The sequence below is a fragment of the Hyperoodon ampullatus genome (assembly GCF_949752795.1).
Source record: "Hyperoodon ampullatus genome assembly, chromosome: 3".
In the NCBI taxonomy this organism is placed as follows: Eukaryota; Metazoa; Chordata; class Mammalia; order Artiodactyla; family Ziphiidae; genus Hyperoodon; species Hyperoodon ampullatus.
The window spans coordinates 170,283,564-170,311,510 of record NC_136916.1 but is presented as its reverse complement, the minus strand read 5'-3'; the positions used below and the strand labels follow the sequence as shown (position 1 = coordinate 170,311,510).

Below are 27,947 nucleotides of genomic sequence, written 5' to 3'. Positions count from 1 at the left end.
GGGCTATGGTTTCGTGGAGTTGTCAACCTTTCCCAGAAAGAGGATGCTCTGGGTGTTGGTGGAAAAGATCACCACAAGGAAGGGCTGGTTAAACCAAAGGGCTTGGTGATTGTCCCGGGACCAGAAGGTGAGAAAGCCACTGGTGGCTGCTGCAGCCTGGGTGCCAACCTCATCCACCTCCAGGATGGCCTTGTGGAAACTCTGGGAAGGAAATCACAAGCGTTACCTCCGAGAGAGCATGAGCTGGGGCTTAGGGAAGACGAGGGGAACCAGAGACCACTGAAGATCAAAGCCACTTGTTGGGATATCACAGCAAGAATGTCTATACTGGGGTGGTGGTTATTGAGCTGAATGACCTCTTATTCATAAATAACCATTGCATTCATTAATTGAGCACATACTGTGTGCCTATGCTCTTTTTAATCTTCATAACCATCCTAAGAGGTCAATGTATTATGTCTGTTTTATAGATGCGGAAAATAAATCCAGAGACTGGGTAACCCGTTAAGGTCATAAGAGGCAGAACTGGAATTTGAACTCTCAAACCCAAGACTCTACCCTCTAGTGCACCTTTGTTGTATGTAGCTGAGGTCATAGGTCCCTTTCTCTGGTCTAAGAAATTTATGCTGCACACACACACACACACACAACTCAGCCTCATCTGTATCCTTCCTCTGTTTCTGTCATTGCACTTGTCACTCTCAGTTGCCATGATCTATGAGGGCGCTGTCTCCTGGACTTGACTGGAAGAGCTCTCTGAGGGCAGGGACCTGATGGACCCTAGATCTGCAGCACCAAGCACCACACCCAGCACATGGGGGGTTTGTTCTTTGCTCCCTATGCCAGTGGATGCTTAAATAAAACTTGGACTCTGAGACTTCACGTGGTGGCAGGGAGAGCACCCAGCACCCAGCTCCTTCCAAGAGGTGGAGGTTCCCCTCTGAGCTCTCTAGGAGTTGATATCCATCGATGACTTACCTTGGACACCTGCAGGTTTAGCTGTTCAGTGATGCCAGACAAGTCAGCCCGCTACAAGAACAAGTCCGTGATGCCCAGCTTGGGCAAAATCTGATCTAATTTATAGGAGCTAGAAATGGAGAATTTGGGGATATACAACTTGAGCTTCCTGTAAAAATACCTGAAAGAGGCACTGGGTTAAAACACTGGACTCAGGAGTTAGCCAAGTGTCCCAGCTGGCTGCGCTCTCCTTGACTGCGCGTGCTCACTGCCCACATTCCATCTGAGTTCTGGGGTCACAAACACACTTTGCCTGTGCCGCTCCCTCAGATGAGCGCTGCCAGGGGCTTAAAGCCAGGCTCCTTCTTTGCCCTCAGGGCCTGCCGTCTGCAGGACCTCCTTCCTTTGGGAGTTCATCTTCAGCAGAGGTTGTTTTTTGCAGACGTGCCAGGTGCCCAGGGAGATGCAAATCTCCCGGTGTGGCAGTTTTGCCTTTGTCTCTGATGAGGCCCCGTGCTTTTCACTTGTTTGGGATGCATTGATTTCTTTGGGTGGAATTCCTCCACCACATGGGCTGTGTGAATCTTCCACCCACATGTGGCCTTGGCCTGAGGTCTTTTTCTTATGTGTGGCTGGAGACGTTTCCTGCTCATAGCCCCATGGTGACGTGAAAGCTTCCCTGCTATTTCCTGGCGTGGGTGGAAACCTCTCTACGCCAGCTCAGTCAGCCATCTTGACAGGAAGTCTACCCATGCATTGCACAGGGTGGACCCTCAGAGGGCCAGTGTCACTTCACCCCAGGCTTGTGCAGTACAAGGGCTACATCTAGAACCCAGACTCCTAACTCCTAGTCTGCTTCTCTTTTCACTGATGAGAGCAAAATCACATTTTGGGTACAATAGGAGTGTTCCTTATTTAAGGAAACCCAAGGGAAGTCTTGAAGGAAGTAAGAATTCTTCCATAATTTGGCGATCCCCTCCACTCCCATGTGGGGCACTGGCTTTCATTGGAAGGGTCCATGTGAAGGGCACTGCTGCAGACTCTGCACCTCACCATGCCCTGATGGATTACCTCTTCTGAAGCAGATGACCTCCACCTTGTCAGCATCTCTGGAGTCAAAACCTCTTCCACCTGCTCCATTTTCCCTCCGTTAGGAAGGATGAAAATGGCTGTTGCGTCTCCTTTGTAATCCATCCATAGCACCGAACAGGGCAAGTATCTGTCGTGAAGATACCAGTGGTGCTGGGTATCCTGCAGCATCACAGGCACCTTGGCTACTGTATCCTCATCAACATAGAAGTCATGGGGAGCGGTCATCAAGGGGATGGATGGTGGCCCCCACAGAGCTGGAGGGAAGAAGGGAAGAAGATACAGAGCAGCCGTGGACCAACAAGCCAATCCTCCAGCCCGGGAGTGCATCCCCCCATCATCACTCAAGACTCACCCTCCACCATCTCATCAGTTCAGCACCTGACCTGCCTGGGGAATGGATCTGGGGGTTCAGATAGGCTCTAACATAAGAGACCCCAGAGGATATCAGCAAGGTTGTTTCCTGTCTTCACCGATTACTTGAAATCATTGTACTTAAATAATTTTGCCAACCTGATGTTCATAGAGTGGTAGCTCACTGTGGTTTTGACATGCACTTTCTTGGTTTAAAATAAGGTTGAGTAGGGCTTCCCCCGTGGCGCAGTGGTTGAGAGTCTGCCTGCCGATGCAGGGGACACAGGTTCGTGTCCCGGTCTGGGAAGATCCCACATGCTGCAGAGCGGCTGGGCCCATGAGCCATGGCCGCTGAGCCTGCGTGTCCGGAGCCTGTGCTCCGCAACCGGAAAGGCCACAGCAGTGAGACGCCCGCGTACCGCAAAAAAAAAAAATAAGGTTGAGTAGTCCTTAGTATGTTCATGGATCAACTAGAAGTTTGGGGGGATTTTTTTTTTTTTTTTGGTTTTGGGGTTTTTGTTTGGTTTTTTATTTATTTTATTATTATTTTTTAGTTCAGTGCTAGTTCACTTTTTTACCCATATTTCTATAGGGCTGTTTCTTAGTGATTTGCAGGAGTTCTCTGAACACTAGTTGCCTATCAGTTCTGTGTGTTGCCAATGTGTTCTCTTCCTCTCTGACTTGTCTTTTCACTTTCATAATTGTGTGTTTTGATGATTGAAATTCTTCACTTTATGCAGTGAGCATATCAGGTTTTTCCTTTATGGTTCGATCTCTGTGTCCTGCTTAGGAAAAATATTCCTACCTCCAGGTCATGAAGATACTCCCCTATTTCATCTACAAGGTTTACTCTTACCTTTTGCATTTAGGACTTTACTTCACCTGCAGTGAATGCTTATGATCTGTAGGATGGAGGGGTACAAAATCATTTTTTTTCCATGCGGATACTGTCCCAGGACTGCTTTTTAAAAATCTATGCTTTTTAGCACAGGGAGATCAGCTTGGTGCTTTGTGACCGCCTGGAGGGGTGGGATAGGGAGGGTGGGAGGGAGGGAGACGCAAGAGGGAAGGGATGTGGGAACAGATATATATGTATGACTGATTCACTTTGTTATAAAGCAGAAACTAATAAAATATAAAAATAAAAAAAATAATAAAAATCTATGCTTTTTCTCAATGCTCTATCATGCAGGCTTTGTCAAATATCAAATGTCCATATATCCATGGAGCCATTTCTGGGTTCCATTCCAGCCTCTCTGTTCCGTCCCATTCGTCTATGCATACCACACAGTCTAAATTAATATTTATAACCAGTATTGCTCCCCAGCAGACAGATTCTTTCTTTTTAACTATTCTTGGCCCTTTGCTCTCCCATATACACTTTAGAATCAACTTGTTAACTGGTACCAAAAAGAATCTTTTAAAAACCTGTTGGGATTACTTTAAAACATTTAGATCAATTTGGGCGGGAACCGACATCTTTACCATGTTAAGTCTTCCTATTCATAAATACGGTATATCTATTTTTTATTTGTCGACTTTAATATCTCTCAATATAATTTTATCTACAGAGATTCTGCATATCTTTGCTTTGGTTTCTTCTAGGGACTTTCCATTTTTTAAGATAAGCCACAGTTGTTCTACTACTGTCACCATGTGACCTAGACTGAGGTCTTGGGGCTACATTTGTGTCCCCAGAGTGATGAGCAGATGTGTCGGAGGGCAGGATGTCTATTTCCTGTCTATTTCTGGAGCACCTCCTTCTCTGTGCCACGAGCAGTAACACAACTGCAGCGAGGTCTCTTTCAGGAAGAGAGCACCAAAATCTTCATTATTTCTGGCCAGAGCTTTGGGTGTGGTGATGGTGTATACTACACATGTAAATTATATTATATTTTAAATGGAATGGAGTCAATAGAATATTGTGCAGCCACTAAAATGAGATCTAAATAAAGTTTTCAATAGCGTAAAACTACACACACACACACACACACACATGAGTGCATGTGAAAATTGATAACATCCGAATAAAGTCTATAGATCATCACCAACGTCAGCTTCCTGGTTTGCTACTGTACTACAGTTACGTAAGATGTTATCTAGAGGAATCTGAGTGAAAGGTACATGGAACCACTCTGTACAACTTTGCAACTCCCTATGAATTTATACGTATTGCAGAATTAAAAAAAAAATTTTTTTAAGTTTTCAGTGGTGCCTGAAAATTCCACATGTAAAAATGCAAGCAGTGACCAGTTTGGCTGGATTATTAGTCTGGGACTGTTCCCCAGAATCTGTTTCCTGTAGATTCAAGGTGGTTACAGCAGGGGATTGAGAGGCAGATATGAAGCAGCCATCGCCCGCTGAAGGCAGACGAAATGATGAACAGACCAGAGGGGCTGTGTGCTCCAGCTCACCTATGCTCTCCGCCAAGTTCATTGTCCAGCTCTACCCTGCTGACCAACAGTGTCTCCAGACCACTGCCAGGTGCTCAGCCTGGGCCTCTCTCCAAGCTCTCCTTACATGGAACCACTCTGGTGGCTGGATGTGCCTGGCATGTAGATTTCCTGATACGTTCCAACGTGTCCACTGGCTCCAGTGACTCTTTCTCTGTCCCTCCAAATCCCTCCTCCTCCAGACCTTCACTTCCCCGAGTCCTTCCCACAAACATGCCAGGACTAATTCCTCTCACAACCCCCTTTCCCTTCCCACTCACGGTGACCATGCTTCCTGGATGGCACCCTAAGTGATACACACTGTACAAAACTGTTCCTACCTGTGATTTCAACTCTATTAACATATGTGTGTGAATGGAAGACTGGAAGGAATTAGGCTAAAATGTTAATGCTGGTTGCCTCAGGAAGGTAGGATTCTGGGCAATTTCTATTTTTTCTTTTATACTTATATGTATTTTTAAAGGTCTTCAAAATTGTTATCATTAGAATAATTATAAATACTCTATTTATTGAGCATATATAATGGCCAGGGATTGGCAAACTTCTTCTGCAAAGGGCAAGAAAGTAAATATTTTACACTTTGCAGGTCATTCTGTCTCAGTAGCAACTACTAATCTCTGTCCCGTGAAAGCAGCCAGAGATAATACAGAAATGAATGGGCGTGGCTGTGTGCCAATAAAACTTTATTTACAAAAACACGTGGCCTTCAGGTTTGGCCAGGAGCTGTAGTTTGCTGATCCCTTCAGGCCCTCTTCTAAGGAGTATTCAAATATGTGACATCATTTGATTCTCAGAAACAAAACTTTGAAGCAGGGACTCTTATATCCTTATAAGAGTCCTTCAAGCAAACAACCTGCCCTGTTTGTACTGTTGGTAAGTGGCAGAGCTGGATATGATTCCAGCAGTTCAACGTGTCACCATTGGGTAGAATGCATTTCATACATTGCTGTTATTTTTTTAAAAAAATAAGAAAATATGTCTAAAGATATGAAGGGGTGGAAATCAATACTACACAAACTTAACTATCTGAGGCTCTAACATTAAATTTTCAGAAGGCTGCTCAACCCTATAAGACCCAATCCATCCACTTTCTGTTTTGGGGGAGTTTCTATGTGATCCTTCAACAAATTAGGGGGAAAGGGAAGATGTAGGACCCACCAACGAATTGACTCTTACCTTTGAAGTAAATGTAATTCACCAGCACCATCGTGGTATCCGCGCTGAGCTCGTTGACCAAATCCACAATCTTCCCTCGAGTTTCCTCCCTGACTTGGTTGTTGATAAGCTGGGCTGTGCCCTCAGAGTCGTCGAAGTTGGTGTGGAAGAGTTTGGATTCATAGAAGGTCACGGAGTCCTTAAGGAATCTCGGAAGGAGCGGCAGCTCCAGGCTCAACAGCAGGGTGCTGCCCACACGTATTTCCAGCCTGTCGGCCAGGAGGTGGAGGGTGTGCAGAAGGTTCTGGAAGCCCCTGTGCATATCAGATACTGACACCTCTGTGAGGTTGAAGCTGAGACCCTTGAGGATCTGGGTCCAGCTGTGCTAGCGGACCCCCCAGGGACAGCATGGCGTAGGTGGCGGAGATGCTCAGCGGGGAGAAGACGTTGCTCCCGTAGGGTTGGGAAGCCATCAGGTGGTAGAAGCGGAGAGCAAAGGCAGTATTGCCTGCAGTGACCTTGAGGCTGGGGGAGCCCTCACCTGTGCCCAGAGCCTCCTGATGGGGGCCGTGGATGTGACCCTGGCCGTGATGCTCGGGATGATGCTGACCTTGAGAAAGGACCAGTAGTCCAGCCAGACGGAGGAGCAGGCAGTCGGCAAGATGCACCTTCTGTGCTCTCAGGTCTACAAGAGGAAAGAATGTGCCCAGGAAACCCCCCAGCAGAAGGCCCAACCCCACTGAGATGCCAGGCAGAAGGCAGGGCCCCAGGGATCTAAGAGATACTCTCAACTCCTGCAGATGAGCTTGCAGGGGAGTAGCAAACACCCAGTACCTCCACGTGTGTGGGGCCACGACACTCTGTAGCAGGGCTTCAGATTTACAAAGCAGCTCGTTGTCCACCATCCCATTTCCTTTCCCATCTCTGTGAGCTCTGCACGGCACTGGACTCCATTCTCATTACAGAGGAGGGGAAACAGAGACTCCAAAAGTGACTTAACCAAGTCACCAAACTAGTAAATATCTGAGCTAGAACACAGGTCTCCGGACTCTCAGCCTGGGGTGCCTTGCACCATCTGAGTTTATTTCCTTAGCCCAGTGACCCATCACGTCAAAGGTGCTCACGCCAAAGGCTATGTTAGCGACTACCCCACAGACATCCGTGGTGTGCTTTACACTTTGCAAAATCGCCTTTATGCCATTTTGTTTGACCCTCTTATCCAGGTAGAGGTCAACAGAGCTGGTATTCTTATCACCTCTCTGTACAAATGAGATCACTGATGCTCAACACATGATTTGTCCAAAGTCTCAGGGATAGAATTGGTCCCTTTCCCTAATGAACTTAACCTGCCCCAAACAGGATGCTCGATTTTCTCCACCAAATCTTCTCTGCCCCATCAAGTGGCCCTACCATTACCTAGTTCTCAGCCCCAAACCCAGTTGTCACCCCTAGCATCCATCTGGCCTTCCATCTATCCCACCCCATTCAATCTCTCAGTCCCTCTTGACCCTCATTCAACTCTCCATCTTTTTTCACCCAGACCAGAGGTCAGAAAACTTTTCCTATAAAGAGCCAGATAGTAAATATCTTTGGCTGTGGGGACCATACAGTCACTATTACATCTACTCAACTTTGCTGTGCTCGCTGGAGAGGGACCATAACAAGGAACACCCCTCCCCCTAACATGGCTTCCTACCAACCTATACCAACCACTCCTTACCGCCTCACACACACTTCTCTCCAGCTTTGCAGTGAGATTACCCAGAAGCTCTGACAGGAGCTCTCCAAAAGCAGCTGGAGCCAGAAGACCTGGGTCCCCAGCTGTACGTGGCCTTGCGGGAGGCTGTCCTGGGTCTGAGCACCAGTTCCCTGCCCAGTGCAGCAAGGAGGTTGGTGCAATCATATGTAGGGGTCTTTCTAGCCTTTGTCACCGCTAATTAGGGTGACCAATTGTTCCAGTTTTCCCAGGACTTTCCTACTTTTAGCGCTGAAAGTCTTGTCCCAGAACTCCCAGTCCTAGGCAAACTGGGATGGTTGGTCACCCTCCTTTTAGTCTCTACTGTGACCCTCATAGGGTTACTCACGGCACAGTCAATCCTGGAGTGGCCCCTGGGTGCCTGTCTGAGCTCTAGATGTGGCTTGGATTTATCAAGCCCAGGAAGATTGGAGAGACCTCTCTGCACCACCTACCACCTCCCTGATTAGGTAATTATTAATGAACCGACCCATGGGTACAGAGTGGAGTCTCGATAGAGAGAGAAACCTCACTGCAAGTTGGCTCACCTCCTCCCAGGAGAATCCCCTTTCCCTCCTCGGGGGCCCAAGAGCATTCACCCCTTCCTGTTTGTGTTATTTGCTGAGGTTCACCTGATACTTGCTTTTCCTGCGGCTCAAGGGAGCCCCTTAGTGGGCCTGGTCTCCACTCTGAGCCTCAATTGCCATGTGAACTTAAGTAGTACCATCTCCCTCTCTGGGTTTCTGTTGCCCCGCACCACCATTTCAGCCATATCCCTGCCCCTGCAAATAAAGAGTTGGGCCAGGCCAGGGGCAGCAAACTTCAGCGCCTTCACGAACTCGGGAAGGCAGCTTCCGGGGCAACATGGTGGGAAACCGTGGGCATGCGGAACTGGTATCAGCTCTCTGTGGCCAGACAAGACCCATCTAGGGGCTAGATCCTGCCCAGGGTTTCCAGTGTGCAGTCTTGGACTACGTGGTTTCTGAGCAGCCTGCCAGCTTTATAGCGGCGTGGTTCTGTGATGGAACCTCCTAAGATGTCACATGGTAGACTGCAAGGACAGCGCACCCCAGGAGCAAAGGTGGGAACAGCAAGGACGGCGCACCCCAGGAGCAAAGGCGGGAACAGATGCCTCCTTGGTCCAGGAATCCAATCGCTCATTTCCTCTCTAATCATGGAGCTGAAGCTGCTCTCTCGCCAGTAATCAGGGAACCTCAGCACCCTTGGATCACTCTGGGACAGCTGCAGGTAGGGGTGATGTCTGGCTGCTTCTCAGGCCATATGGCTCAAGGAGGAGAAGACTTCAGCTGATCTCTGAATCCATTCTTTCCTTCATTCATTCATTCAATCAATCATCCAGTTCCTTGCTGAGCTTCTGCTATGGTGAACAGCATTGTTACATTCTCATTGGCTGGATACACACACTGTAGGACATAATTGTGAAGAATAAGTTCAGGAGTTAGGATTGACTGTACAGGGAATTACTCTGGCTGCAGGTGGGGATGGGGGTTAGGAAGGGTGTCCTGGGGAAGGGACATCAGAGCTGAGATGGATGAGGAGTTCCCAAGTTAAAGGAGAGGGGTTAGAGCAGGGAACAGTGTTCCAGATAGGGGAACAGCATGAAAAAATGTTCTGCAGAAGAAAGAATCATGGAATAATGATGGGTGCAGAGACCCCAGTGTGCCTGAGGGTCAGGGCATGAAGGACAGGGGGTGGGAGAAGATGGGAGAGGCAGCATCCGGGACACACAGGTGCACAAGACACCACCTTGACCTTAGGGAGCAGGAGACGAGGTGTGACCAAGAACAGCAACAGCATGAGGCAGCCCCAGGCACGTCCATATGCCTTAGAGCAAGGGATTGGAAGGGAGAGACAGGGCGGGCTTCATGGAGGAGGGGGCATTTAGATTGATCATGGTTTGGTCTGATTCAAGGGCATTAGACTCCTCCCTCTGACTGTGCAGAGCAACAGCATCTTAGCCATGAGAATTTCCTATCTGATCCTGAGCAGGTGATTCCAGAAGGTGAAAGTCATTCTGAACTAAGAGAGAAGGGAGGGGATGAGGATCTCTTGTCTTCAAGGCCCAGCTGAGTCTTTCAAACTCTGTCTCCCTCCCTCCCATGTTTCCAGCCCCCACCAGGCCCTTCTGTGAGCACTGCTGGCTCTGTGCAGGTCTAACCAAAGGCAGGTAGAACACACAATCTAGACTTTGAGTTCCTCTGGATCCCTCAGCTCAGTGCCATCTGGGTCTCAGCATTTAGGGCTGTTAAGGATAATGAGATAAGGAAGGATGGGGCTTTATGAAAGACTGTGCAGATATAGGGATTTGCAGCAGGCTCTCGTGATGGAGACTCACTCCACTTTCTGATACTTGGCGGCTGACCGCTTCTCAGCCGCATCCCTCCTCCCCCTTCTGCCCCATGTCTGGGCGAGCTGATGAGAAAGCCCACTGGTGGTCAATCCTCACCCCAGCCCCTCCCACCAGCCACTGTAAAAACCCCAAGCTGGCCTCCCATCCCTGCTTTCTCGGGCCATTTTTGGACCAGCTTGGGAGCCTGCCTTGTCCTCTCCAGCAAGTCTCATTATGTGAACAATAAACCTCCCCATGCCCTCTGGGTGCACGTGTGGTGTCATCAGTCTTGACATTCAAAACAAATTTTAGGTGGCGGTTTATTATGGGCTGAATTATGTGCCCCCAATCATATGTTGAGGTTCTACCCCCAGTGCCCCAGAATGTGACCATATTTGGAGATAGAGGTCTTAAAGAGGTAACTAAGGGCTTCCCTGGTGGCACAGTGGTTGAGAGTCTGCCTGTCGATGCAGGGGACGCAGGTTCATGCCCTGGTCTGGAAGGATCCCACATGCCGTGGAGCGGCTGGGCCCGTGAGCCATGGCCGCTGAGCCTGCGCGTCCGGAGCCTGTGCTCCACAACGGAAGAGACCACAACAGTGAGAGGCCCGCGTACCGCAAAACAAAACAAAACAAAACAAAACAAAACAAAACAAAAAAACACACATATTTTAATGAATAACAAATGCCGATCTCTTAATTTGGGCTGATATTCTCCCTCAATTTTGTCCTTAGTAAGAGTTTACACAGGGTTTACTGAGCAGTAAACCCTTCCTTTGTATTAGGCCATCATTTGGCTTAGACATGGTGTAAATAATTGCAATCCTCAAGTTAGTGGCACTGGGTGAGGCCCTAGCTCATGTGCCCTGGAGTATGCCTTTAACCAGGTCCTTTAAACAGGGCCTGGGAAGGGATCAGTCCCTGTGATGGATTAAATATGGCTGCACAGTCTGTGCTGCTCCTTCCGTCAGGAGGTGGAGTCTATTTCCCCTCCCTCCCTTTGAGTCAGGGCTTCCCCTGTGACTTGTCTTAATCCTTTGGGGCATAAGTGATGCTGTATAAACTCCTGAGGCTGAGCCTTGAGATCAGCTACTTCTGCTTTCACATGCTGGTACATTTTTTCTTGGAAGCCAGCTGCCAGGTAAGGAGGCTGACCTGGAGCTGCCATGCTGTAAGGAAGCCCAAGCTAACCAAATGGGTGGGAGGTGGGAGAGAGAGAGAAAGGCAGGGAGGTGTCACGTGAAGGAGCACTGAGGCAGCAGAAACGTGGATGAAGCCTCCAGGGACCTCTTTACTCAGCCCAACCACAGTCTGAACACAGCCAAGCGAATGACCCCAGCCAGCACCCTGTAGAGCAGAAGAACCACTTGACCAAACCCTGCCTGAATTTCCCACCCATCTAAGCCCGATAAAAGTGAGAAAGTGATTGTTGTTTTCAACCACTGAGGTTTGGGGTGGTTTGTTACATAACCATGAATCTTCCAAACGGCCCCAGACTTAGGGTTTTCCTAGAGCAGTTCTTTTTCCTTTTTCTTTTCCAAGAACTCTGAAGCACAGGTCACCTGACAGACACTAAGTAGCAGGACACCACACGGAATGGGTGATATTCTCAAGGATGAGGAAGGCGGGGGCTGGAGAGGAGGTGCAAGTCCATTCACTGAGTCATCAGTCATTTACTGAGAACCTACTATGTGCCTGGCACTGTGCAGGGCTCTGGGAGTTGAGCCTTGGGGAGGACAAAGTCCGCGCCCTCATGGAACTTACATCCTAGTCCAGGTGATGGACAGGAAACAAATAAACACATAATAGAATTTCAGATCCGTGCCAAAAGGAACATGGGGGGAAGAGGAGATACAGACGGATTGTGTAACAGGGAAGAGCCCAATCAGACTACACATTGGATCTGTGTCTTTTACTTTAACCTTTGCTTCCCATTGATTTTGTTCACTAAAAGGATACTGTGTATACATAATGGCCTGCCTTGGAGAACCCTGCCCCTCTGCCTGAATGTTAAACCAGAGTGCCTTTGTTCAGGGAAATATCCGGACCCTGTCCACCTGGGGATGGTTGCAAGAAAGAAGAAATTAACACATCCCCTCCCTGAGGCTGGCCATTCCAGGGGATATTTGCAAAACTTATGCCCTTTTGACTTTACTTTCTCATCTCCTCCCCATCTCTGTGCTATAAAAGAAACTGGCATCCAAACCCCGATAAGATGGTTATTTAGAGACATTAGTCCGCCGTCTTCTTGGTCTGCTGGCTTTCGAATAAAGTCGGATTCTTTGCCTCAACACCTCGTCTCCGATTCATCGGCATGTTGTGCGGTGAACAGAGCGAGCTTGGACTCAGTAACAACTGGGGCTGGGCAGTCCACCCTGAGGAGGTGGCTTTTGAGCCAAGACCTGCATGAAGAGAAGGGACAAGGACAAGCATGCAGACAAGTGTGGCCGGAGTCCAGGCTGAGGGGAAAGTGCGATGCCCAAATCAAAGAGGTTGTCACCGGTGAGGCAGGTGGCGGGGCATCTGAGCAGCCCCAGGGGCCTCTGAAGCCACAGACACCTTCTCAAAAAGAAAGTGGAGTCCCCCTTCCTCATTCCTCAATCACCATAGAAACCCCGCCAGAGGGAACCGGAGCAGGGGGAGGAGAAACCAGCAAGGGGGACCAATGTACCAACGTACCAACGTCCCACAGATGTACAGGCAGAAGTCAAATGCATCAGAGACAGTTAGCTGACAATTAACTCTGCATCCGTTGCAATGACTGCTTTCAGTGCAGGGATGGCTGGGTTGCATGTGCCTGGTGACGGTTGGATCACAGTAAGTTAAAAAAAAAAAAAATACAACCCTAGAAAGAGGCTGCAGAGTCACTCAGTTGGCAGGCTTCCTGGGTTCTGATTAGTCAGATGCCTGCGAGCCCCCGGTGCTGCTGAGAATGTGCTGATAACATGAGCTTGAACAGGGAGGTGTGAAAGTAACAGGCTCCCCCAGCTGAAGGCAGTGAGGGTGGCCGGGTAGCTGGGAACAGGAGTCAGGAGGCCCGGGTTCCAGTTCCCTGATGGCCAATGGTCTCTGGGTGGCCATCAGCAGGTCCCTTTCCCTCTCTGGCCTCAGTTTCCCCATTTGTAAATGGAAGTGGCTGGACCAGTAAGGGCTGCACACTGGACCTTCTCGGGGACCAGGCTGTTAACAGGATAATGAGGCAAGTCACAGGAGCACCGCAGGAAAGCATCAGTGGCCAGGGCCACGTCTGCCATGTAGTAGATGCTCAGTAAATTCGTTGAAGGTCTAGATGGACCTGGTGCCTGATCTAACGATGGCGCCAAGAGACCTTCTGATTGTCCCAAGGGAGTTGGAAATCTGGGTTTCTTTTTTAATGAGAACTATCCCAATTTTAAAACGTGCGCCCCTAATTTAAATGAGTTTTTTTTAATCCATCCATTTCAAACAGTACGGCTTCTACCGGTTCAACCTATTTGCTGCCAGTTTGCAATAACCTTGGTGCTAGCAGATTTTCAAGGCCTTTTCCAGCTCTGCATTCTTGGGAGGAAAAAATAATGTTTATGTCACACTTGATTCGTTAAAGGGTTTGAGGCTGGCTTAGGGGACCTCTCCAGATTTAAAGTTAAAAGTTAAAAATTAAAAAATCAGACACACCGTCAGGAAAAATATAAATGAAGTTGGAATGCTGATCAAAGCAGTGATAAAAAAGAACAAACCTGGAGGGCTTACCCTACCTGATTTTGAGATATTATCAAAGTCAGAGTAAATTAACAGAAACAGAATGCCACAGCTGGAAAGTCAAAGAAAGTGCATATTTATGAGCTAGAAGTTTTCACAAGGCTATTTGCCACTAAGCTTCCTAGAGACCAAGGTCACAAGGGTCACGTTCACTTACATGGTTTTCACTGCTCATGTGGGCGAGGAAGCTGGTTCTTCATAAAGCAGCCCCTAACTTCTCCCTTGGGAACGTCTCCAGCTCCCTCTGGCTACACACCCTCCCTTTCCTCTTCCTAGGATGCGGAGAAGGGCTGTCAGGATGGCCAGAGCAGGGAGCTCGGGAGCTGCCTCCCTTGGGTCCACTGGGAGAGAAGGAAGAGCTGTGGGCTCAGGCCTGTCTCAGGTCCAGGCTGGGGGAGGATGATAAAAGGGGAGCCTTCAGATTGCTCCAGGTCCAGCCCAGCGTGGCCAGATAAAGATCAGCCTGAGATGCGCAGCCGCAGATGCACTGTTGGTTTGCTCGCTTCCTTAGCTCGTGCCGTTGTCCCACTTGGGTGGCCGTCTCCTGTTCCTGCTGACCAGGAGCCCCTCCCTTCCCTAATCCCTCCACTCAGCCCCCAGCGCCAAGTCAGAGATGTTCCTTCTAGAAGCTCCTTCATACCGCTGGGGATGTTGAGGTCAAAAATGGCCGAGCACCAGCAATTCATATACTTCAATCTAACACACAGAGCTTCGTGTCCTGCACTTCCCACCCAGCATTAGACTGTCATCCCCCGCACTACAACATTCTTCCAAACATCCAAAATATCACTTCTTCAGGATCTGCCATCATTTATTTAGGCAATCCCCTGCCACTGGACATTTCAGTTACTTCTGAATTCCTTTTGAGCCTTAGGAGATTATGGGGGATGTACATCGTTAGACCTAAATGCACATCCGTTCCCCATCTCTTCCTTAGGACCGAGTCCTTGAAGCAGGATCTGGGCTGTGATCCTACATTGGTCTCCAAGGGCTGCTTAACAAAGCACCGTAAGCTAAGTGGCTTAACCAACAGAAATATTATTCTCTCACAGCTTTGAAGGTAAGAAAATCCAGATTCAAGGTGTGGACAGGGCCAACAACAAAGCAGCAGACTCACAGATATAGAGAACAAACTAGTGGTTACCCGTAGGGAAGGGAAAAATAAGTGTAGGGGATTAAGAAGTACAAACTATCATGTATAAAATAAGCTACAAGGATATATTGTACAACACAGGGAATGTAGCCAATATTTTGTGAAATACACATTGAAACTGTCAAAAAATACAATTAGCAGAAACTAACACAACACTGTAAGGCAATTATACTTCAATAAAAATAATAATAAATAAATAAGAATGTGGAATAAGAACATAGACATCCAGATATTTTAGAGCCAGCTTTCCTTTGTCCAAAAAACAGCACTACATATAAGGGCAAGAAAGGAGAAGTGAATTCAAGCAGGAAGTCACATACTCAGACAGAAAAGGCAGCCTGGAGGTAAGGAAGGTAATCAATTTAGTTTTTCCCTTCTTTAGGCATTGGCCTTCAGCCAGCTGGGGAGAAGCATGGTGGTAACCTTCATGTGGTCCCTGCAGGTACCAGCAACTAATGTTAAACATAACCCCACATTCGAATCTAAAAAAGAGTGGATATATGTATATGTAGACCTGATTCACTTTGCTGTACACCTGAAACTAACACAACATTCTAAGTCAACTATATTCCAATAAAAATTAAAATAAAATAAAATAGTCAAACTCAGACAAATAAGTAAATGAACAAATAAATAAATAAAAGTGTTATAAAAACCTTTAAAAAAAAAAAGCCAAAAACGTGTGGACAGGGCCAAGTTCCCTCTAAAGGCTCTAGGGAAGGATCCTTCCTTGACTCTTCCAGCCTCTGGAGGCTCCATGCATTCTTTGGCTGTGGCTGCATCACTGCAATCTCTGCCTCGGTCTTCATGTGGCTTCTCCCATATGTCTCTTTGTGTCTCACAATCACCCTGCCTTTCTCTTATAAGGACACCTGTCACAGGATTTGGGACCACCTAGATAATTCAGGATGATTTCATCTTGAGATCCTTAATTATATCTACAAAGACTCTTTTTCCAAATAAAGTTGCCTTCACAGGGGCCAGGGCTTAGGACAAGGACATACAATTCACCCCACTCCAGATACCCTTGACCAATTGCCCTCCATGGAGAAGCTCCCCCACTTCCCACACCAGTGACACATACCAGGATGCCCCTTTCTGTCACATTTTTGCAATGGCCTTGGGGAAACCTTTTGATTCTCCGAGACTTGTTTCACCTCCAGTACCCAGGGATAATAGTCCCTGGTTTTCAGTGGGTCAGAGGAGATCGGGGGCTTTGGGGCTGTGCTTTGCCAGCTGGGGTCCAGTGCGGGTGTCTGCCTGTTACTCTTCATCCAAGGCAGCTCGTGCAACTTCAGGGACCCCCGGGGAGCATGTGGGACCTCACAGCCTGGTGTGTGGAGACCCGGAGGCCCTGGCTGTAAGCGTAGCCCGAGAAGGCAGCCCAGTAGCAGGCGGCCAGGTGCCTGGGAAACAGATGGGGTGGCCGGAGGTCTTGACCTCAGGAAACAGGTGACAAGGGCCTGGGCTCAGCATTGAGGTGGGGAAAGTGGCGGGCAACGGTAGCCCTCTCTGGGTCGATATTCCCTGAAGTTGAAAACTGAGAGGGTGGAGGAAGCCAGTACAACTAGCTGGGCTGGAGTCTGGTGATTCTTAACTGGCCTGCTCTACTGTGGGACCCAATTCTTTCACCCTTGGCAGGTCTGCCCTCAAATAAGCTGCCAGAGCTCCTTCCAGTACATGCTAGCCCAGCCCCACCATGTCAGAGTCACCCAGACACACTCACCCTGACGCTACAGGATCACCCGCGGATTCCAGACCCCGCACTGAAGCTGCCAACTCAGCAGGCCGGGTGGACCTGGGCATCTGTGCGTTCAATCTCGTCTCCAAGATAACGCGATGCCAACAGGGTCTGGGAGTTGTTGGACCAGTGGGAAGGGGGTCGGCCCCACTAGGTCATCAAGCAGCTGAGCGAGCACCCCGAGATGAGAGGACGCCCCCCAGGTCTCTCGAAAACCTTGCAGCTGCTCCCAAAGTGGCAGACTGGACAAAAGGAAGCCTGGCACTGTGGCTCTGGGGGGACCTTTATTTTGATCCATACTTAGACCTAGACAGTTCAGGCTTTCAATCTCACCCCTTCCTCTGTATGTGTCACACACGTTGTCTGTACTTGGTTACGCAGAGGTCTGCATACACTCTGTCTCTAGAATCTCCGTTTCTCTCTATAGACACGGATGATTTATATTCTATTCTATAATGAGAGTTCTACACGGTATGTTCTATCTTCTATCCTATAGAGAGAGTTCTATATAGAGTTCTCTCTATAGACAGGATGATTTACATTCTATTCTATAATGGAGTTCTATACGACATGTGTGAGCTCGTGCCCCACACTCCCACAGGCAGAGGAGAGAGGAGGAAGAACTTACGACTTTGTAGGAACAGAACCCCTAGGTGCTACCATCATTGGGTTTTCCTCCTACAGGAAACCGGCAGGGAAACGGGCCTCAGAGGCACGCGGCCAGACTTAGGGCTGAGGCTTTTAATGCAGGCCTGATGAGGGGCGGCGGTGGCACTGCACTCACTCAGAGCCGGCAGACGCACGTGGCGGGTCACTGGTGTCCACACACATAGGCCTGCAATCTACGGCCAGCGAGGCAGCGACAGCTGACAGAAGCAGCGGTCCCCTCCCCCTCCCCCCCAGCCTCCAAAGCACGGCCTCACGTGACAGGAGTCCTGGCAGAGACAGCGGGGAAGCCCCCCCATGGGGAGAGAGGGCCATGAGAAGGCCACTGTTCTCCAGGAAGAACTTTCCAGAACCAAATGCGATTTCTCTCTTGGCAGGCCTTAAACTGGGGGGCTCTGAGCAGATACCCCGGACCTGCTGAGACTGGAGTCCCCACGTCCTCTGCTGGAAGAGGAAGCAGGGCTTTAACGGGCTCCAGTATCTGACTGGGGGGATTTACTGCTGCCGTTGTGCCAAGGAGTAAGGAGTGCTGCACGCCCCCAGCCCCCCATCACACAAAGCTGCCGGTGCTCTTGATGCAGAGGCCACCCAGGGGATGATGCTTCAGCGTGGCTGTCTTCGCAAGGTAGCAGCCCACGCCCCCCAAGTGCTGATGTGCCGGGGCTCCGGGCCATGAAGGAGACATTCCAGACCATGGAGGGGAAGCCTCCATCTGCTCTCCCAAGTGGCCCTGGCTCCAGGCAGCCATGCTGTACAAAGCTTGCTGTTACACCTGCCGTCGGGCCTGGTCTTGGCCCTTGCTGTTTGCATGTCCAGCGGGTAGTGATTTCCCCAGCTGGGCCTCAATTTCCACATCTGGAAAATAAGGATGTCCTTGCAACCACAGAGGGGTTTCTGAGGATCAGCTGGAAGAGGAAGCCGAAAAGAGCTTTGTGAATCTCCAAGGTCTGGCCAAACGCACGGACACGGTCTCAGACACCCGGTCAGCCTACTCACTTCAGTGGACAGGCCACGTCCCGGTGCACCTCCTTCTTTGCCAGAAGCCACCGCTCTACCCTTCACCGGGTTCTCCTTTCACTGACTGTGTCCTCCTGCCCTTGACGGCACATACGTGGCCGGGTACCCCTGAATGCGCCGCCTCCCTCCCCCACCCGCACCTGCCACACCCTCAGCCCCCTGAGAGTGACCCTACTGTGTGCCATTGAGTTCCCTGCCATGGCTTCGGCTGGGGGTCTCACTCACAGCTCGTTCCCCCTCCCACGGGGGCTAGAGGCCTTGGGGGCCATGGGAAGTGCCCATGATCTGGCCCCAAGCGCGGCCAGTGACTGGTTGACCAGTGAGGGCCCCTCTCTCAGGGAGGCACAGCAGAGTGCATTAGCGTGGGGTGGTGAGGTTCAGGAGCCCCGAAGCTGCAGAGGAACTGGGGAGGCAGAGGCAGAGGCAGAGGCAGATACAGGAACAGAGGCGGCAAAGGTAGGGAGGAGTTGAGTCACCTTCAGTACAGGGACATTCACCCCCTCCTGAGAGCCTGGCAGCTGAGTGGATTGTGCCCAAGGGTGGCTCCAGCCCTGAGTGTGAGCTGACAGTGTGGCTGCCCAGCCCCTCTCTCTCCCGCCTTACTTCCTCCAAATAAGCTCAAGTACTGTGGAAGCTTAGTACTGCTGGTATTGTGCCCATTTTACAGATGAGGAAAATGAGGTCCTGAGAGGTCAACAACTTTCTCCAGCTTACCCAGGGAGAAAGTAGCAGAGCCAATGTTCAAGTCTGGTCTTTCTAACTCCATATTATGCATTCCTCAGAAACGCTGGTCGCAGCAATCAACTCCGTTGTCCACTCAGCCCAGGGCTGGGGTATGCAGGAATCATCATGTAAATGTGTGCTGCTAGTGGGGTGCTTGCTTCACAAGGAGGGAAACCAACACTGCTGGCTGGGTTCTAAGCCCCGTCTGATCCTGCGTTATTCCAAACGCGTTTCCCCTGAAGTCTGGGGCACTTCTCCAGGCTTCTCGCGTGTGTGTCGGAGTGTATAAGTGTGCACCCAGGCCCAGGGTCTGCCCCAGGAGGCAAGGAACACTCTGGGAAGCTCAATGCTTGGTTTAGAGCAGAGTTTCTCAACCTGACACTCTTGGCATTTGGGACTGGGGGTGGGTGCTGTTCCGTGCAATGAAGGATGTTTAGCAGCATCCCTGGTCTCTACCCACTAGGTGCCAGTAGCCCCCACCCCCACCCAGCTGTGACGACCCCAAACCTCTCCAGACACTGCCAGATGTCCCCTGAGAGGCAAAGTCACCCCGTTGAGAAGCACAGGGGTAGAGAAGACTGCAGCTCTTCACCAAGGACCCCAGCAGCCTTGGTTTATGCTCTAATGTGTGAATCTTATACAAAGCACAAACACGAGTCTTACATTCTCCATTTTCTTTTCCAGCCCTTTCCCCAGGCTAAGCCTCGGAGCATCCACCTCCCAGGGGTGCTTCCATCTGGCTGATGGCCGGGCAGTTCACCAGGCTCGGCAAGGACAAGGCTTCGAGTCGCCAGCAGATGGCGCGGAAATCCTTCCCAGGCCTCTGTGGATGCTGATTCCTTCTCTGTGTCCTGAGTTAGTCTGAGAATCTGGTGCTGAATGGGGCTTTAGTGCCCCCGTCCTCAACTTAGGGTGGAGGGGGGATTTTGTGCCCCAGGGAACCTCTGGTGATGTCTGGAGACATTTTGGATCGTCATCGTTGGGGGAGGGATGGCTACTGCCATCTAATGGGTAGAGACCAAAGACGAGGCTGAACACCCTATGATGCACAGGACAGCCTCCCGCACCAGGAATGATCCAGCCCAGAATGTCATTTGTGCCGAGGTTGAGAAACCCCTGTTTATAGATGGATAAACAGAGGACACAGAGGGAGAGCTTAATTGTATGGTGGCTTCCCAGTACGGTTATAGGATGTAGTGATAAGATGAGATGAAAACTCTGTGATGAGGGTTTATAAGTACCTATGCTTGAGGGCAGGGGGTCTGATTTCTTTGTCTCTCTCCCTGCATCCAGCAGAAGTGCTCAGGAAAAGTTGACTGAACTGGATTGAATCGGCCCCTCCACGTCTGAAGATGGGCAATAGCTATAGGTACATTTTGGCGCTGCCTCCTGATCAGATGTCAACAGCTGCCCAGAGCACGGGGTTGAGAGGTGCCTGGCTCCGCAGGTAAGAGTCCTAGGACCGACTAGTCATGTCTGCTATGAGTGCAGAACCAGATAATCAGAAATTCAGCCGTTTTGCTTATCCTAGAATAGATGATCAGAAGACTGGGAGGAAAAGATTCCCTTAGAGAGGAATTTTCTTAAAAATCGTAAGTCCTGTGAATTGATTCACTGTAAAACAGATAAACAAACATCAAGATGCATTTAGAGCATCCTAGAAAACATGGAAGAAAATATTAGAAATTTGTTTACCTTTTATCATTTTAATAAAAAAGAAATGAAGCTCTGCTCGTTTGTAATACGTGATTTGCACTGGCTCTCTTACTCAGTTACCTGTCACCCAGGCAACTGCACGTGCAGAGTCCAAGTTATGTTGGTGGGGGGAGCACCCCACGGTGTGCAAGGGGCAGTATTGTCCTTGGTCCTTGGTTCAACTTCTGACGATTGGTTCACATTGCAGTTTCTGGCTCAGCACACTGACAGAGTGTACAGACTATATTACCCAGGGGTTAATTAAACTAACCCTCACAACATGAATAACCCACTTAAAGAGATTCCTACAAAGCAGCTATGGATTATGGATAATAAAACCAATTATGCAAAGAGAACTGTACAAACAGGAAATGGCGGAACTGACATGTGTTGCTGCTGCACACAGTTGTGCAGGTTGCAAACTGCACAAGGGCACTCGGGCAGGAGGCAAGTGGGGGCTGAAATCCATCTGTACTCCACTGGCCAGTCCTTCCTCCCAAGTGCGGGGCTGTATCCGTCTAGACAGAATGCCTTTTCCCCACCTGCCCAAAGGCTGCTCTGGCCCACTCCTGCTCCGAATACTGGCTTCCCATCAGCCCCAGCACAAGGCACTCTGAAGGTCAAACCACATCTCATAAGGCATTAGCCAAAGTGCTCCAAAGGCCTCAAAGGTCATTTGAAATACGGTTTTACACCCATGAGCGTAACCACTCCAGGCCTCGCCTTGTGACCCTGCTCAATGCTTCTCCAACAGCCAGCCTCTCCTTCTTGCTAGCAGAACCCCAGTTTTATACAGAGCAGCCATGTGCTCTACAAAAAAGTTCCATTCCTAGTTTCCCTTCCTACTAAAGATGATAGCTGAGCAGAAATCTGGCTAAAGAGAAATAATGGGACATCTTCTAAGGATTTGGGGAGAATTTTCTTTTTCTAACGTAGGTAATATCCTTCCTCCTTCCTCCTTTCTGTAATGCAGATGTGATGACTAGAGGTGTGGCAGCTCTGTTGTGATCTTGAGAGAAAGGACAAAACAGTGGTAAAGACTAGTCCTGACGTCTGTGAGCTGCTGAAACAATGCCAAGAACTGTCATCTTTCTGTTGTATGAAAATACCTTCTAATTTGTTTAAGCTGTTATTTAGTCAAGTCTTGTGTTACTTGCAGCTGAACACAGTTCCAGAAGGTTGACTCCTCAGCAGATGTTATTCCCTGAAATATTAGCTCTGATCGTGTGGAATCATCACAATTAGCCAGCTATTTAAAAACTAGGACCAATCTCTAGATTTTTTTCAGCATTGTCTAAACTCATGTATTCAATCTGTCACATTACAAAATGCTATTCATTTTAATAACACATTTTAGAAATCTCTTTAAATATGTTTTATTGAAGTGTAATACACATTCAGAAACAAGCACGTATTATAAGTGTACAGCTCATTAATTATTCACAAACTGAACCCATCCAAATAGCCAGGATCCAGATCAAGAAAGATAAGGTGACCAGTTTCTCAGAGAAGCCTCTTTTTAGGTACCTTTCTTAATAATGAAAACAAAAGGTCACATACTGTTGGTCTTAGAAAAATGACTGAACTAGTGCATGGAAAATAATATGGCAACAAACTAAAATGAATTCATTTGTTAGCAAATACTGTTTAATGAACCAGAGAAAATGCTGCTGAAGATCCGAAGCAGGAATTTGAATCAAACAAATTCCTCATATGGGTGGTTTGCTCTACAGTTAGATGACAGTACTGAGACTAGTATGTCTCAAATTAGGATGTTTGCTAGAGTCTTTTCAATCTAGAGTTTGCTAGATTCTGTTTCAGCAGTGAAATATACCTAAAAAACTATTATTTGTTTGGCGAAACACTGAAGGAAAGGTTACTGGAGAATATATATTTTTCAACACTATGTTATGTCTTAAGTCAAAGCAATATTTTTATGGGGAAGGAGTGTAGGCACAGGGACTTCCCTGGTGGCGCAGTGGTTGAGAGTCCACCTGCTGATGCAGGGGACACGGGTTCGTGCCCCGGTCCTGGAAGATCCCACATGACGCGGAGCAGCTAAGCCTGTGCACCACAACTACTAAGCCTGTGCTCTAGAGCCCGCGAGCCACAACTACTGAGCCCATGTGCCACAACTACTGAGCCCATGTGCCACAACTACTGAAGCCCATGCGCCTAGAACCCACGCTCCACAGCAAAGAGAAGCCACTGCAGTGAGAAGCCCACGCAGCGCATTGAAGAGTAGCCCCTGCTCGCCACAGCTAGAGAAAGCCCGCACGCAGCAACAAAGACCCAATGCAGCCAAAAAAAAAATTTTTTTTAATTTACAAAAAAAAGAACATGTGTATCAAAAAAAAAAAAGAAGATGAGCCAGAAGGCTGGTGAAAGATGGAGAAGGGCAACCTGTCAGGTGAGTATTGCAACAGCTGATGACGGGTGCTGGCCGCCTGCGGTTGGCTTGGGAGTGTGGTCACCCCAGAAGATTGGTGGCACGAGGACCTGGTGATGAGGGACAGGGAAGGGGCAGGGGACTGCAAGGATCTGGGCTGAGTGCCTGGTGGACAGGCGTGGCATCCCCCAAGGTCATGAACCCAGGCAGAGGAGTGTAGTAAGGATTGGGGACAGGGGAGGCCACTTGGGGCCTGGGAGCATTTGGTGAGATGTCCAGGGCAGTCAGACAAAAATAACCTGATATAACAGCATTTCCCATGGCTGGCTCCTTCTCAACCTTCAGCACTCAGATCAAACATCTCCTCTTCAGAGAAGCTTTTCCATACTCCCCCTCCATCCAGGGTTACCTCCAAGTCACTCTCTGATCCATTACCTGTCCATTCTCACAGCATTTACAGTGTCTTGTTCGTTTATTTGCTTGTTTCTAGTCTCTCTCCCCGCAGGTCTTTAAGTCTCACATTGCTTGCTGCCAAATTTCAATTGCTCAGAACGGTGTCTGCACATGGCCAGGGCTGGATCAAGATTTGCTGAATGAAAGAACAAACGAAGAAGCCCAGGAGAAGGCCCAGCGCTGCTGCCTGAGTTGGAGTTTGGGTAGAAGATGCTTGACGGGGATCAACACCTGTGAACGGAAGTGAGGTGAGGCGGGATGGAGCAGACGGGAAAGTGGAACTGCGTGACCAGCCCCACAAAGCTTTGGCCAAGAGGGAACGTTGTTCAGTAGAGTTGTCCATCTTGGGCTGAATTGGCTGGATTTTTAAATCCCCATCTTGCTTGGTTAAAGGAGCCGAGGGCTGAGCTCTGTCTGCTGACCACACCCCCGTGGCTGAAGGCAGTGAGCCTCCATGTCCACCAGACTCGGGCTGGACACACAGGTTCATAAGGTCATGGGTGCTCTTGGTGAAGGTAGTGTTGAAACCAGGGCAGTGAGCAAATGACAAGCAGCAAACAGCCCATGAGCCGTGCCCTAGGAAACGTGCAGGTCAGGTACAGTGGGGAAGAGAAGGGTGTGGCCTCTTCTAACTGCAAACAACCCCGGAGGCTCTCTGGAGGTGGTGGAATTTGACTTGAAGGGTCTATTTGTCTGCAGCTCTAGGGAGCTGGATGGAAGGGAGTTTCCAAGAGGCAGTGCAGCCCCTGGATGTTTGGGAGAAGGGATGTGCAGCGTCAGCTGCAGTGTGGACATGTGAAGGGCTAGCAGGAATGCTTCTGGAAAGGTGGGTAGAGGCCAACGCATGGGGGAGTGATGAACTGCAAAAAGCTCAGCTGTGAGGACAAACACTTACCCGGCAATGGAAGATGCCCTTGCTTTCTCTTTGAAGACCCAGCACCACAGCACAGAACCAGACTCCTGTGGGGGCTGCTTCGGAAACAGGAGCAGGTCAGCCAGGCAGACTGATGGTGGGAGGTTGGGCCCCCTTAGAAAGTGACATTATGCAACAGCTCCAGAATCAAAGTCCTGTTGAAAGAGGAGTTCAAGGGAATGTTGGCTTAGGGCACCTCTTTAGAAACTGCTGGGAAGGACAGAAAGGAAACAGGATCACAGCAGCCCAAGAAGTGACAGAGAAAGCTGTTTTCCACCACAATCCTCTAGAGGCAGAGTGGAGCTTTCATCATCCAAAGAAACCCCTATGGCTGTGGCTGTCACCGTCCAGGTGGGAGATGAGAGCTGCTGGCACACTTTATCCCTCGATTAGAGATAGAGTGGGGAGAAAAGCCATCGGGTGGCACGTGCCAACCTGGAGATCACCTGATCATGCTCAGTGCCTCCTGTCCGCACTGCAGGGGACTCTCCCCAGGCTGCATTCCAGGTCCAGAGGGGCTTCTGCCCACCTGGACACTCCTTCTCCCCTCCTTCTCACTTCCTCCCAGGCGAATCCTGAAGCCCCCAAAATTCCCAAGACGCTGGCCACCCTGATTGTCACCTCAATTCCTTTGCCACTCAAGCACAGAGTTCAGCTGAGGGGTTATATGCCTGTATTTTTTTTTCCTTTTATTAAATATCCAGGTTTGGGGACTTAATTATCTAGATCAGCAGACTCTGACATAGCAAACCTAGAGATGAATTTTTAGACCTTTCTCCCACTGGATTCCAGATAAAAGGAGAGGGAGCCATTGTATTTTTCTAGGGAAAACCTACATTTGTGGCAACCTGGAGGAATATTTTATCATTGTAGCCCCGAAGGCTACCACAGTGCTAGGCCCAGAGAAACAGTCAGTGAAGACTTGGATGAATGAATGAATGGTAGTGGAGGGCAGGCTGAGAGCAGGAATTCCATCTTGGGCACCCCCTGTCCCACTCTAGGAACCCTCTGCTATTTCTCCCACCTGTCTGTCAAAGGCTACCTGGATCCCTTCAGAACCTTTATTCCCATTTAGGGATAGATGATCGAAAACACGTCAAAGCTGAGGGGCTTGAAGATTAAAACATATTTCAAGGAAAAGGGGTATAACAGCACTTTTTCTGTCAGCCAGAAATTGTAATTAAATATTTATTAGGGTAAGGATTTGTTGACTGTCTGCACCGCCTCCACCACTGTCACTACTACCACCATCACCAACACTACACCACCAGCACCACTATCAGTATCACCACCAGATGGCTGGCCACCAGACGCAGGGACCTTCCACAGACTTCTCACTGGCTCCCAGAACCCTGGGGAACCCCATCCCTGGAGTAATCCCTTATATCCCATAATTCTCCTTGGTTTTGCTGCCCTGATGGAAGCCCAGCTGATCACAGCAGAAGCCAGTTTGCAGAGAGAGAGAGAATAAAGCTGGCACACAAACCAGTGCAAAGGTCGGAGCAGGTGGAAGCTTCTGGCAGCTTCACGTCACAGCTCTCGCAACCCGGGCCTTCTTGAAACTCCGTATCTCCCGCTGACTCAGATGCTGCAGGGTGGGGCAGGACACCTGTGTCCAGCCTGTGCAGGCAGAGACCCCCTCACTGAGCAGGGGCCCTCTGGCTGGTGGACACTCGCTCATTAGGGCTCAAGTGATTGAAGATGGGAGGTCGTCCCAAGCACCCTAAACTTTTTAGTCTCATTGGCTTGAGGACGGACACCACTAAACTTTTCCTTTTTGCTCAGTTTCATCACAGACAAGAGAAATAGGATAGCAGACGGTCAGGAGACAGGTGACCTGGGGAGGGTGGGGGGAGGTCTTCTCGCCATGAAGTCAAAGCACCATGCATGGAGTAATTCTTCTGTACCCTGTGTGTGCTCCATTTGTTGGCGTGTTGTTTCCTCAAACTGTTGGTGATAACAAGTATGAAAGTACTTTGTAAAATTACAAATATTATTATTGTTAAAAGTGTTATCATATCTCGCTGCTCCCATCCCTTAGTCACTGTAATGAGGGTATTCCAATTACCAGGCTTGAGGATGGTGCAGGGCATCAAAGCAGCTCCGGCTGCCCCGCCCCCTGTGGGTAACCCCGCCCCCACCCCGTGTGTAGACTTCAGGCACCTCAACCACTCGTCCAAAGGACTTCTTGTTTATACCTGGAATATAACTGGTTTGGATCTGTCTTTAGGATCAATGAGTCCTGAGTCCATGCCATGCTAGTTCTACTACTCTTAAGAGAAGAAAAATATTTTCCCAAATTACTAGGGAATGTGGAACCAGGATAGTCAGAGAAGAGTTGAAATTCTGATTACAGCTTTATCTGCCCCATGTGTACTCCACAGAGTTTGGTTTCTATCCTGTTCTTTTCCTTCTTTATTTTATTTACTTATTTTATTTCGAGTAAATAAAACCAAATAAACACAGTCCCTAATAAAAATGAACAAAGAATTGCTCAACTTGGGCAATCTATCAGTTTATTGGGAAATAACCAGTCCCTTGGGTATTTTAATTGATGGGATCAAAATTAGCCTACTCAGGCATCTGGGACTAGTATCCATCTGACAAGTTTGGGTCAGTGTAGGGCCTGTGGTGACAGATGGAAGGACCCAGAAATGGGGCTAGTGTGGGCTGCTTGGAGGGGAGAAAGGCCAGGCTGTTAGCACCCAGTGGGCCTGAGCAGGGTCCCCAGTGGGGACAAGGTATCACCTCCTCCCCATTTAATAGATGAAGATATTAAGTTTCTGGAGGGTAAAGAGGCTTATTGGGAGCCACTGAACAAACACATAAGCAGGAGTAGACCAGGATTCAGTCTTCTAATTCCATAATCAGTTCTTACTTCTGAAACTCAGTGGAGTAGGAAAAAACTTTTAGGGGTCACTGACCAGGCATCACTGTAGAACCGCGTATGTGAGCTGTCTGTGCCCGAAAATGCTTCTAGGATGGAGTTTCCTGCAGTTTCCCTTCTCTGCTCTGAGTTCTAGCCCTGCCCTGCCCTGCCCTGATCCGTACTCGGCTCCTGGGGCAACCTGCTCAAATTGCTTCACACCTCACCTGGCTGGTCACCCTGCTGCTAGAATGTTCTCTCAGCTCCTTGACGGCCATGTCTTAACTTCTTCATTTCCAGTCATTGGGAAATAATGAACACAAAGGTGGCCTGCTACTCTGAATACGAGAAGTTTCTATTTTTAATGAGGCAGACATTGTATGGTCCAACCTGAGAGATTGAGTCCTTTCCATTTTGTTTTCTTTCCTTTATCTGAAACACCCTCGGGGATTTTATTGATCTTCACTTCTATAATCTATTTTCAGACAGTCCCTAGAGCCC

General features: G+C 49.1%; 1 protein-coding gene across 1 annotated transcript; it reads right to left on the bottom strand.

Moving 5' to 3' along the window:
- Positions 1–3: 3 nt before the first annotated feature.
- Positions 4–27,724, bottom strand: SERPINA4 (serpin family A member 4; the record flags this gene model as incomplete). Its single annotated transcript, XM_079699201.1, is given in 9 exon segments — positions 4–201; positions 979–1,029; positions 1,033–1,138; positions 2,029–2,048; positions 2,050–2,303; positions 6,030–6,393; positions 6,395–6,693; positions 26,067–26,200; positions 27,669–27,724. Coding segments are annotated over 9 exon segments (1,482 nt in total).
- Positions 27,725–27,947: the final 223 nt, after the last annotated feature.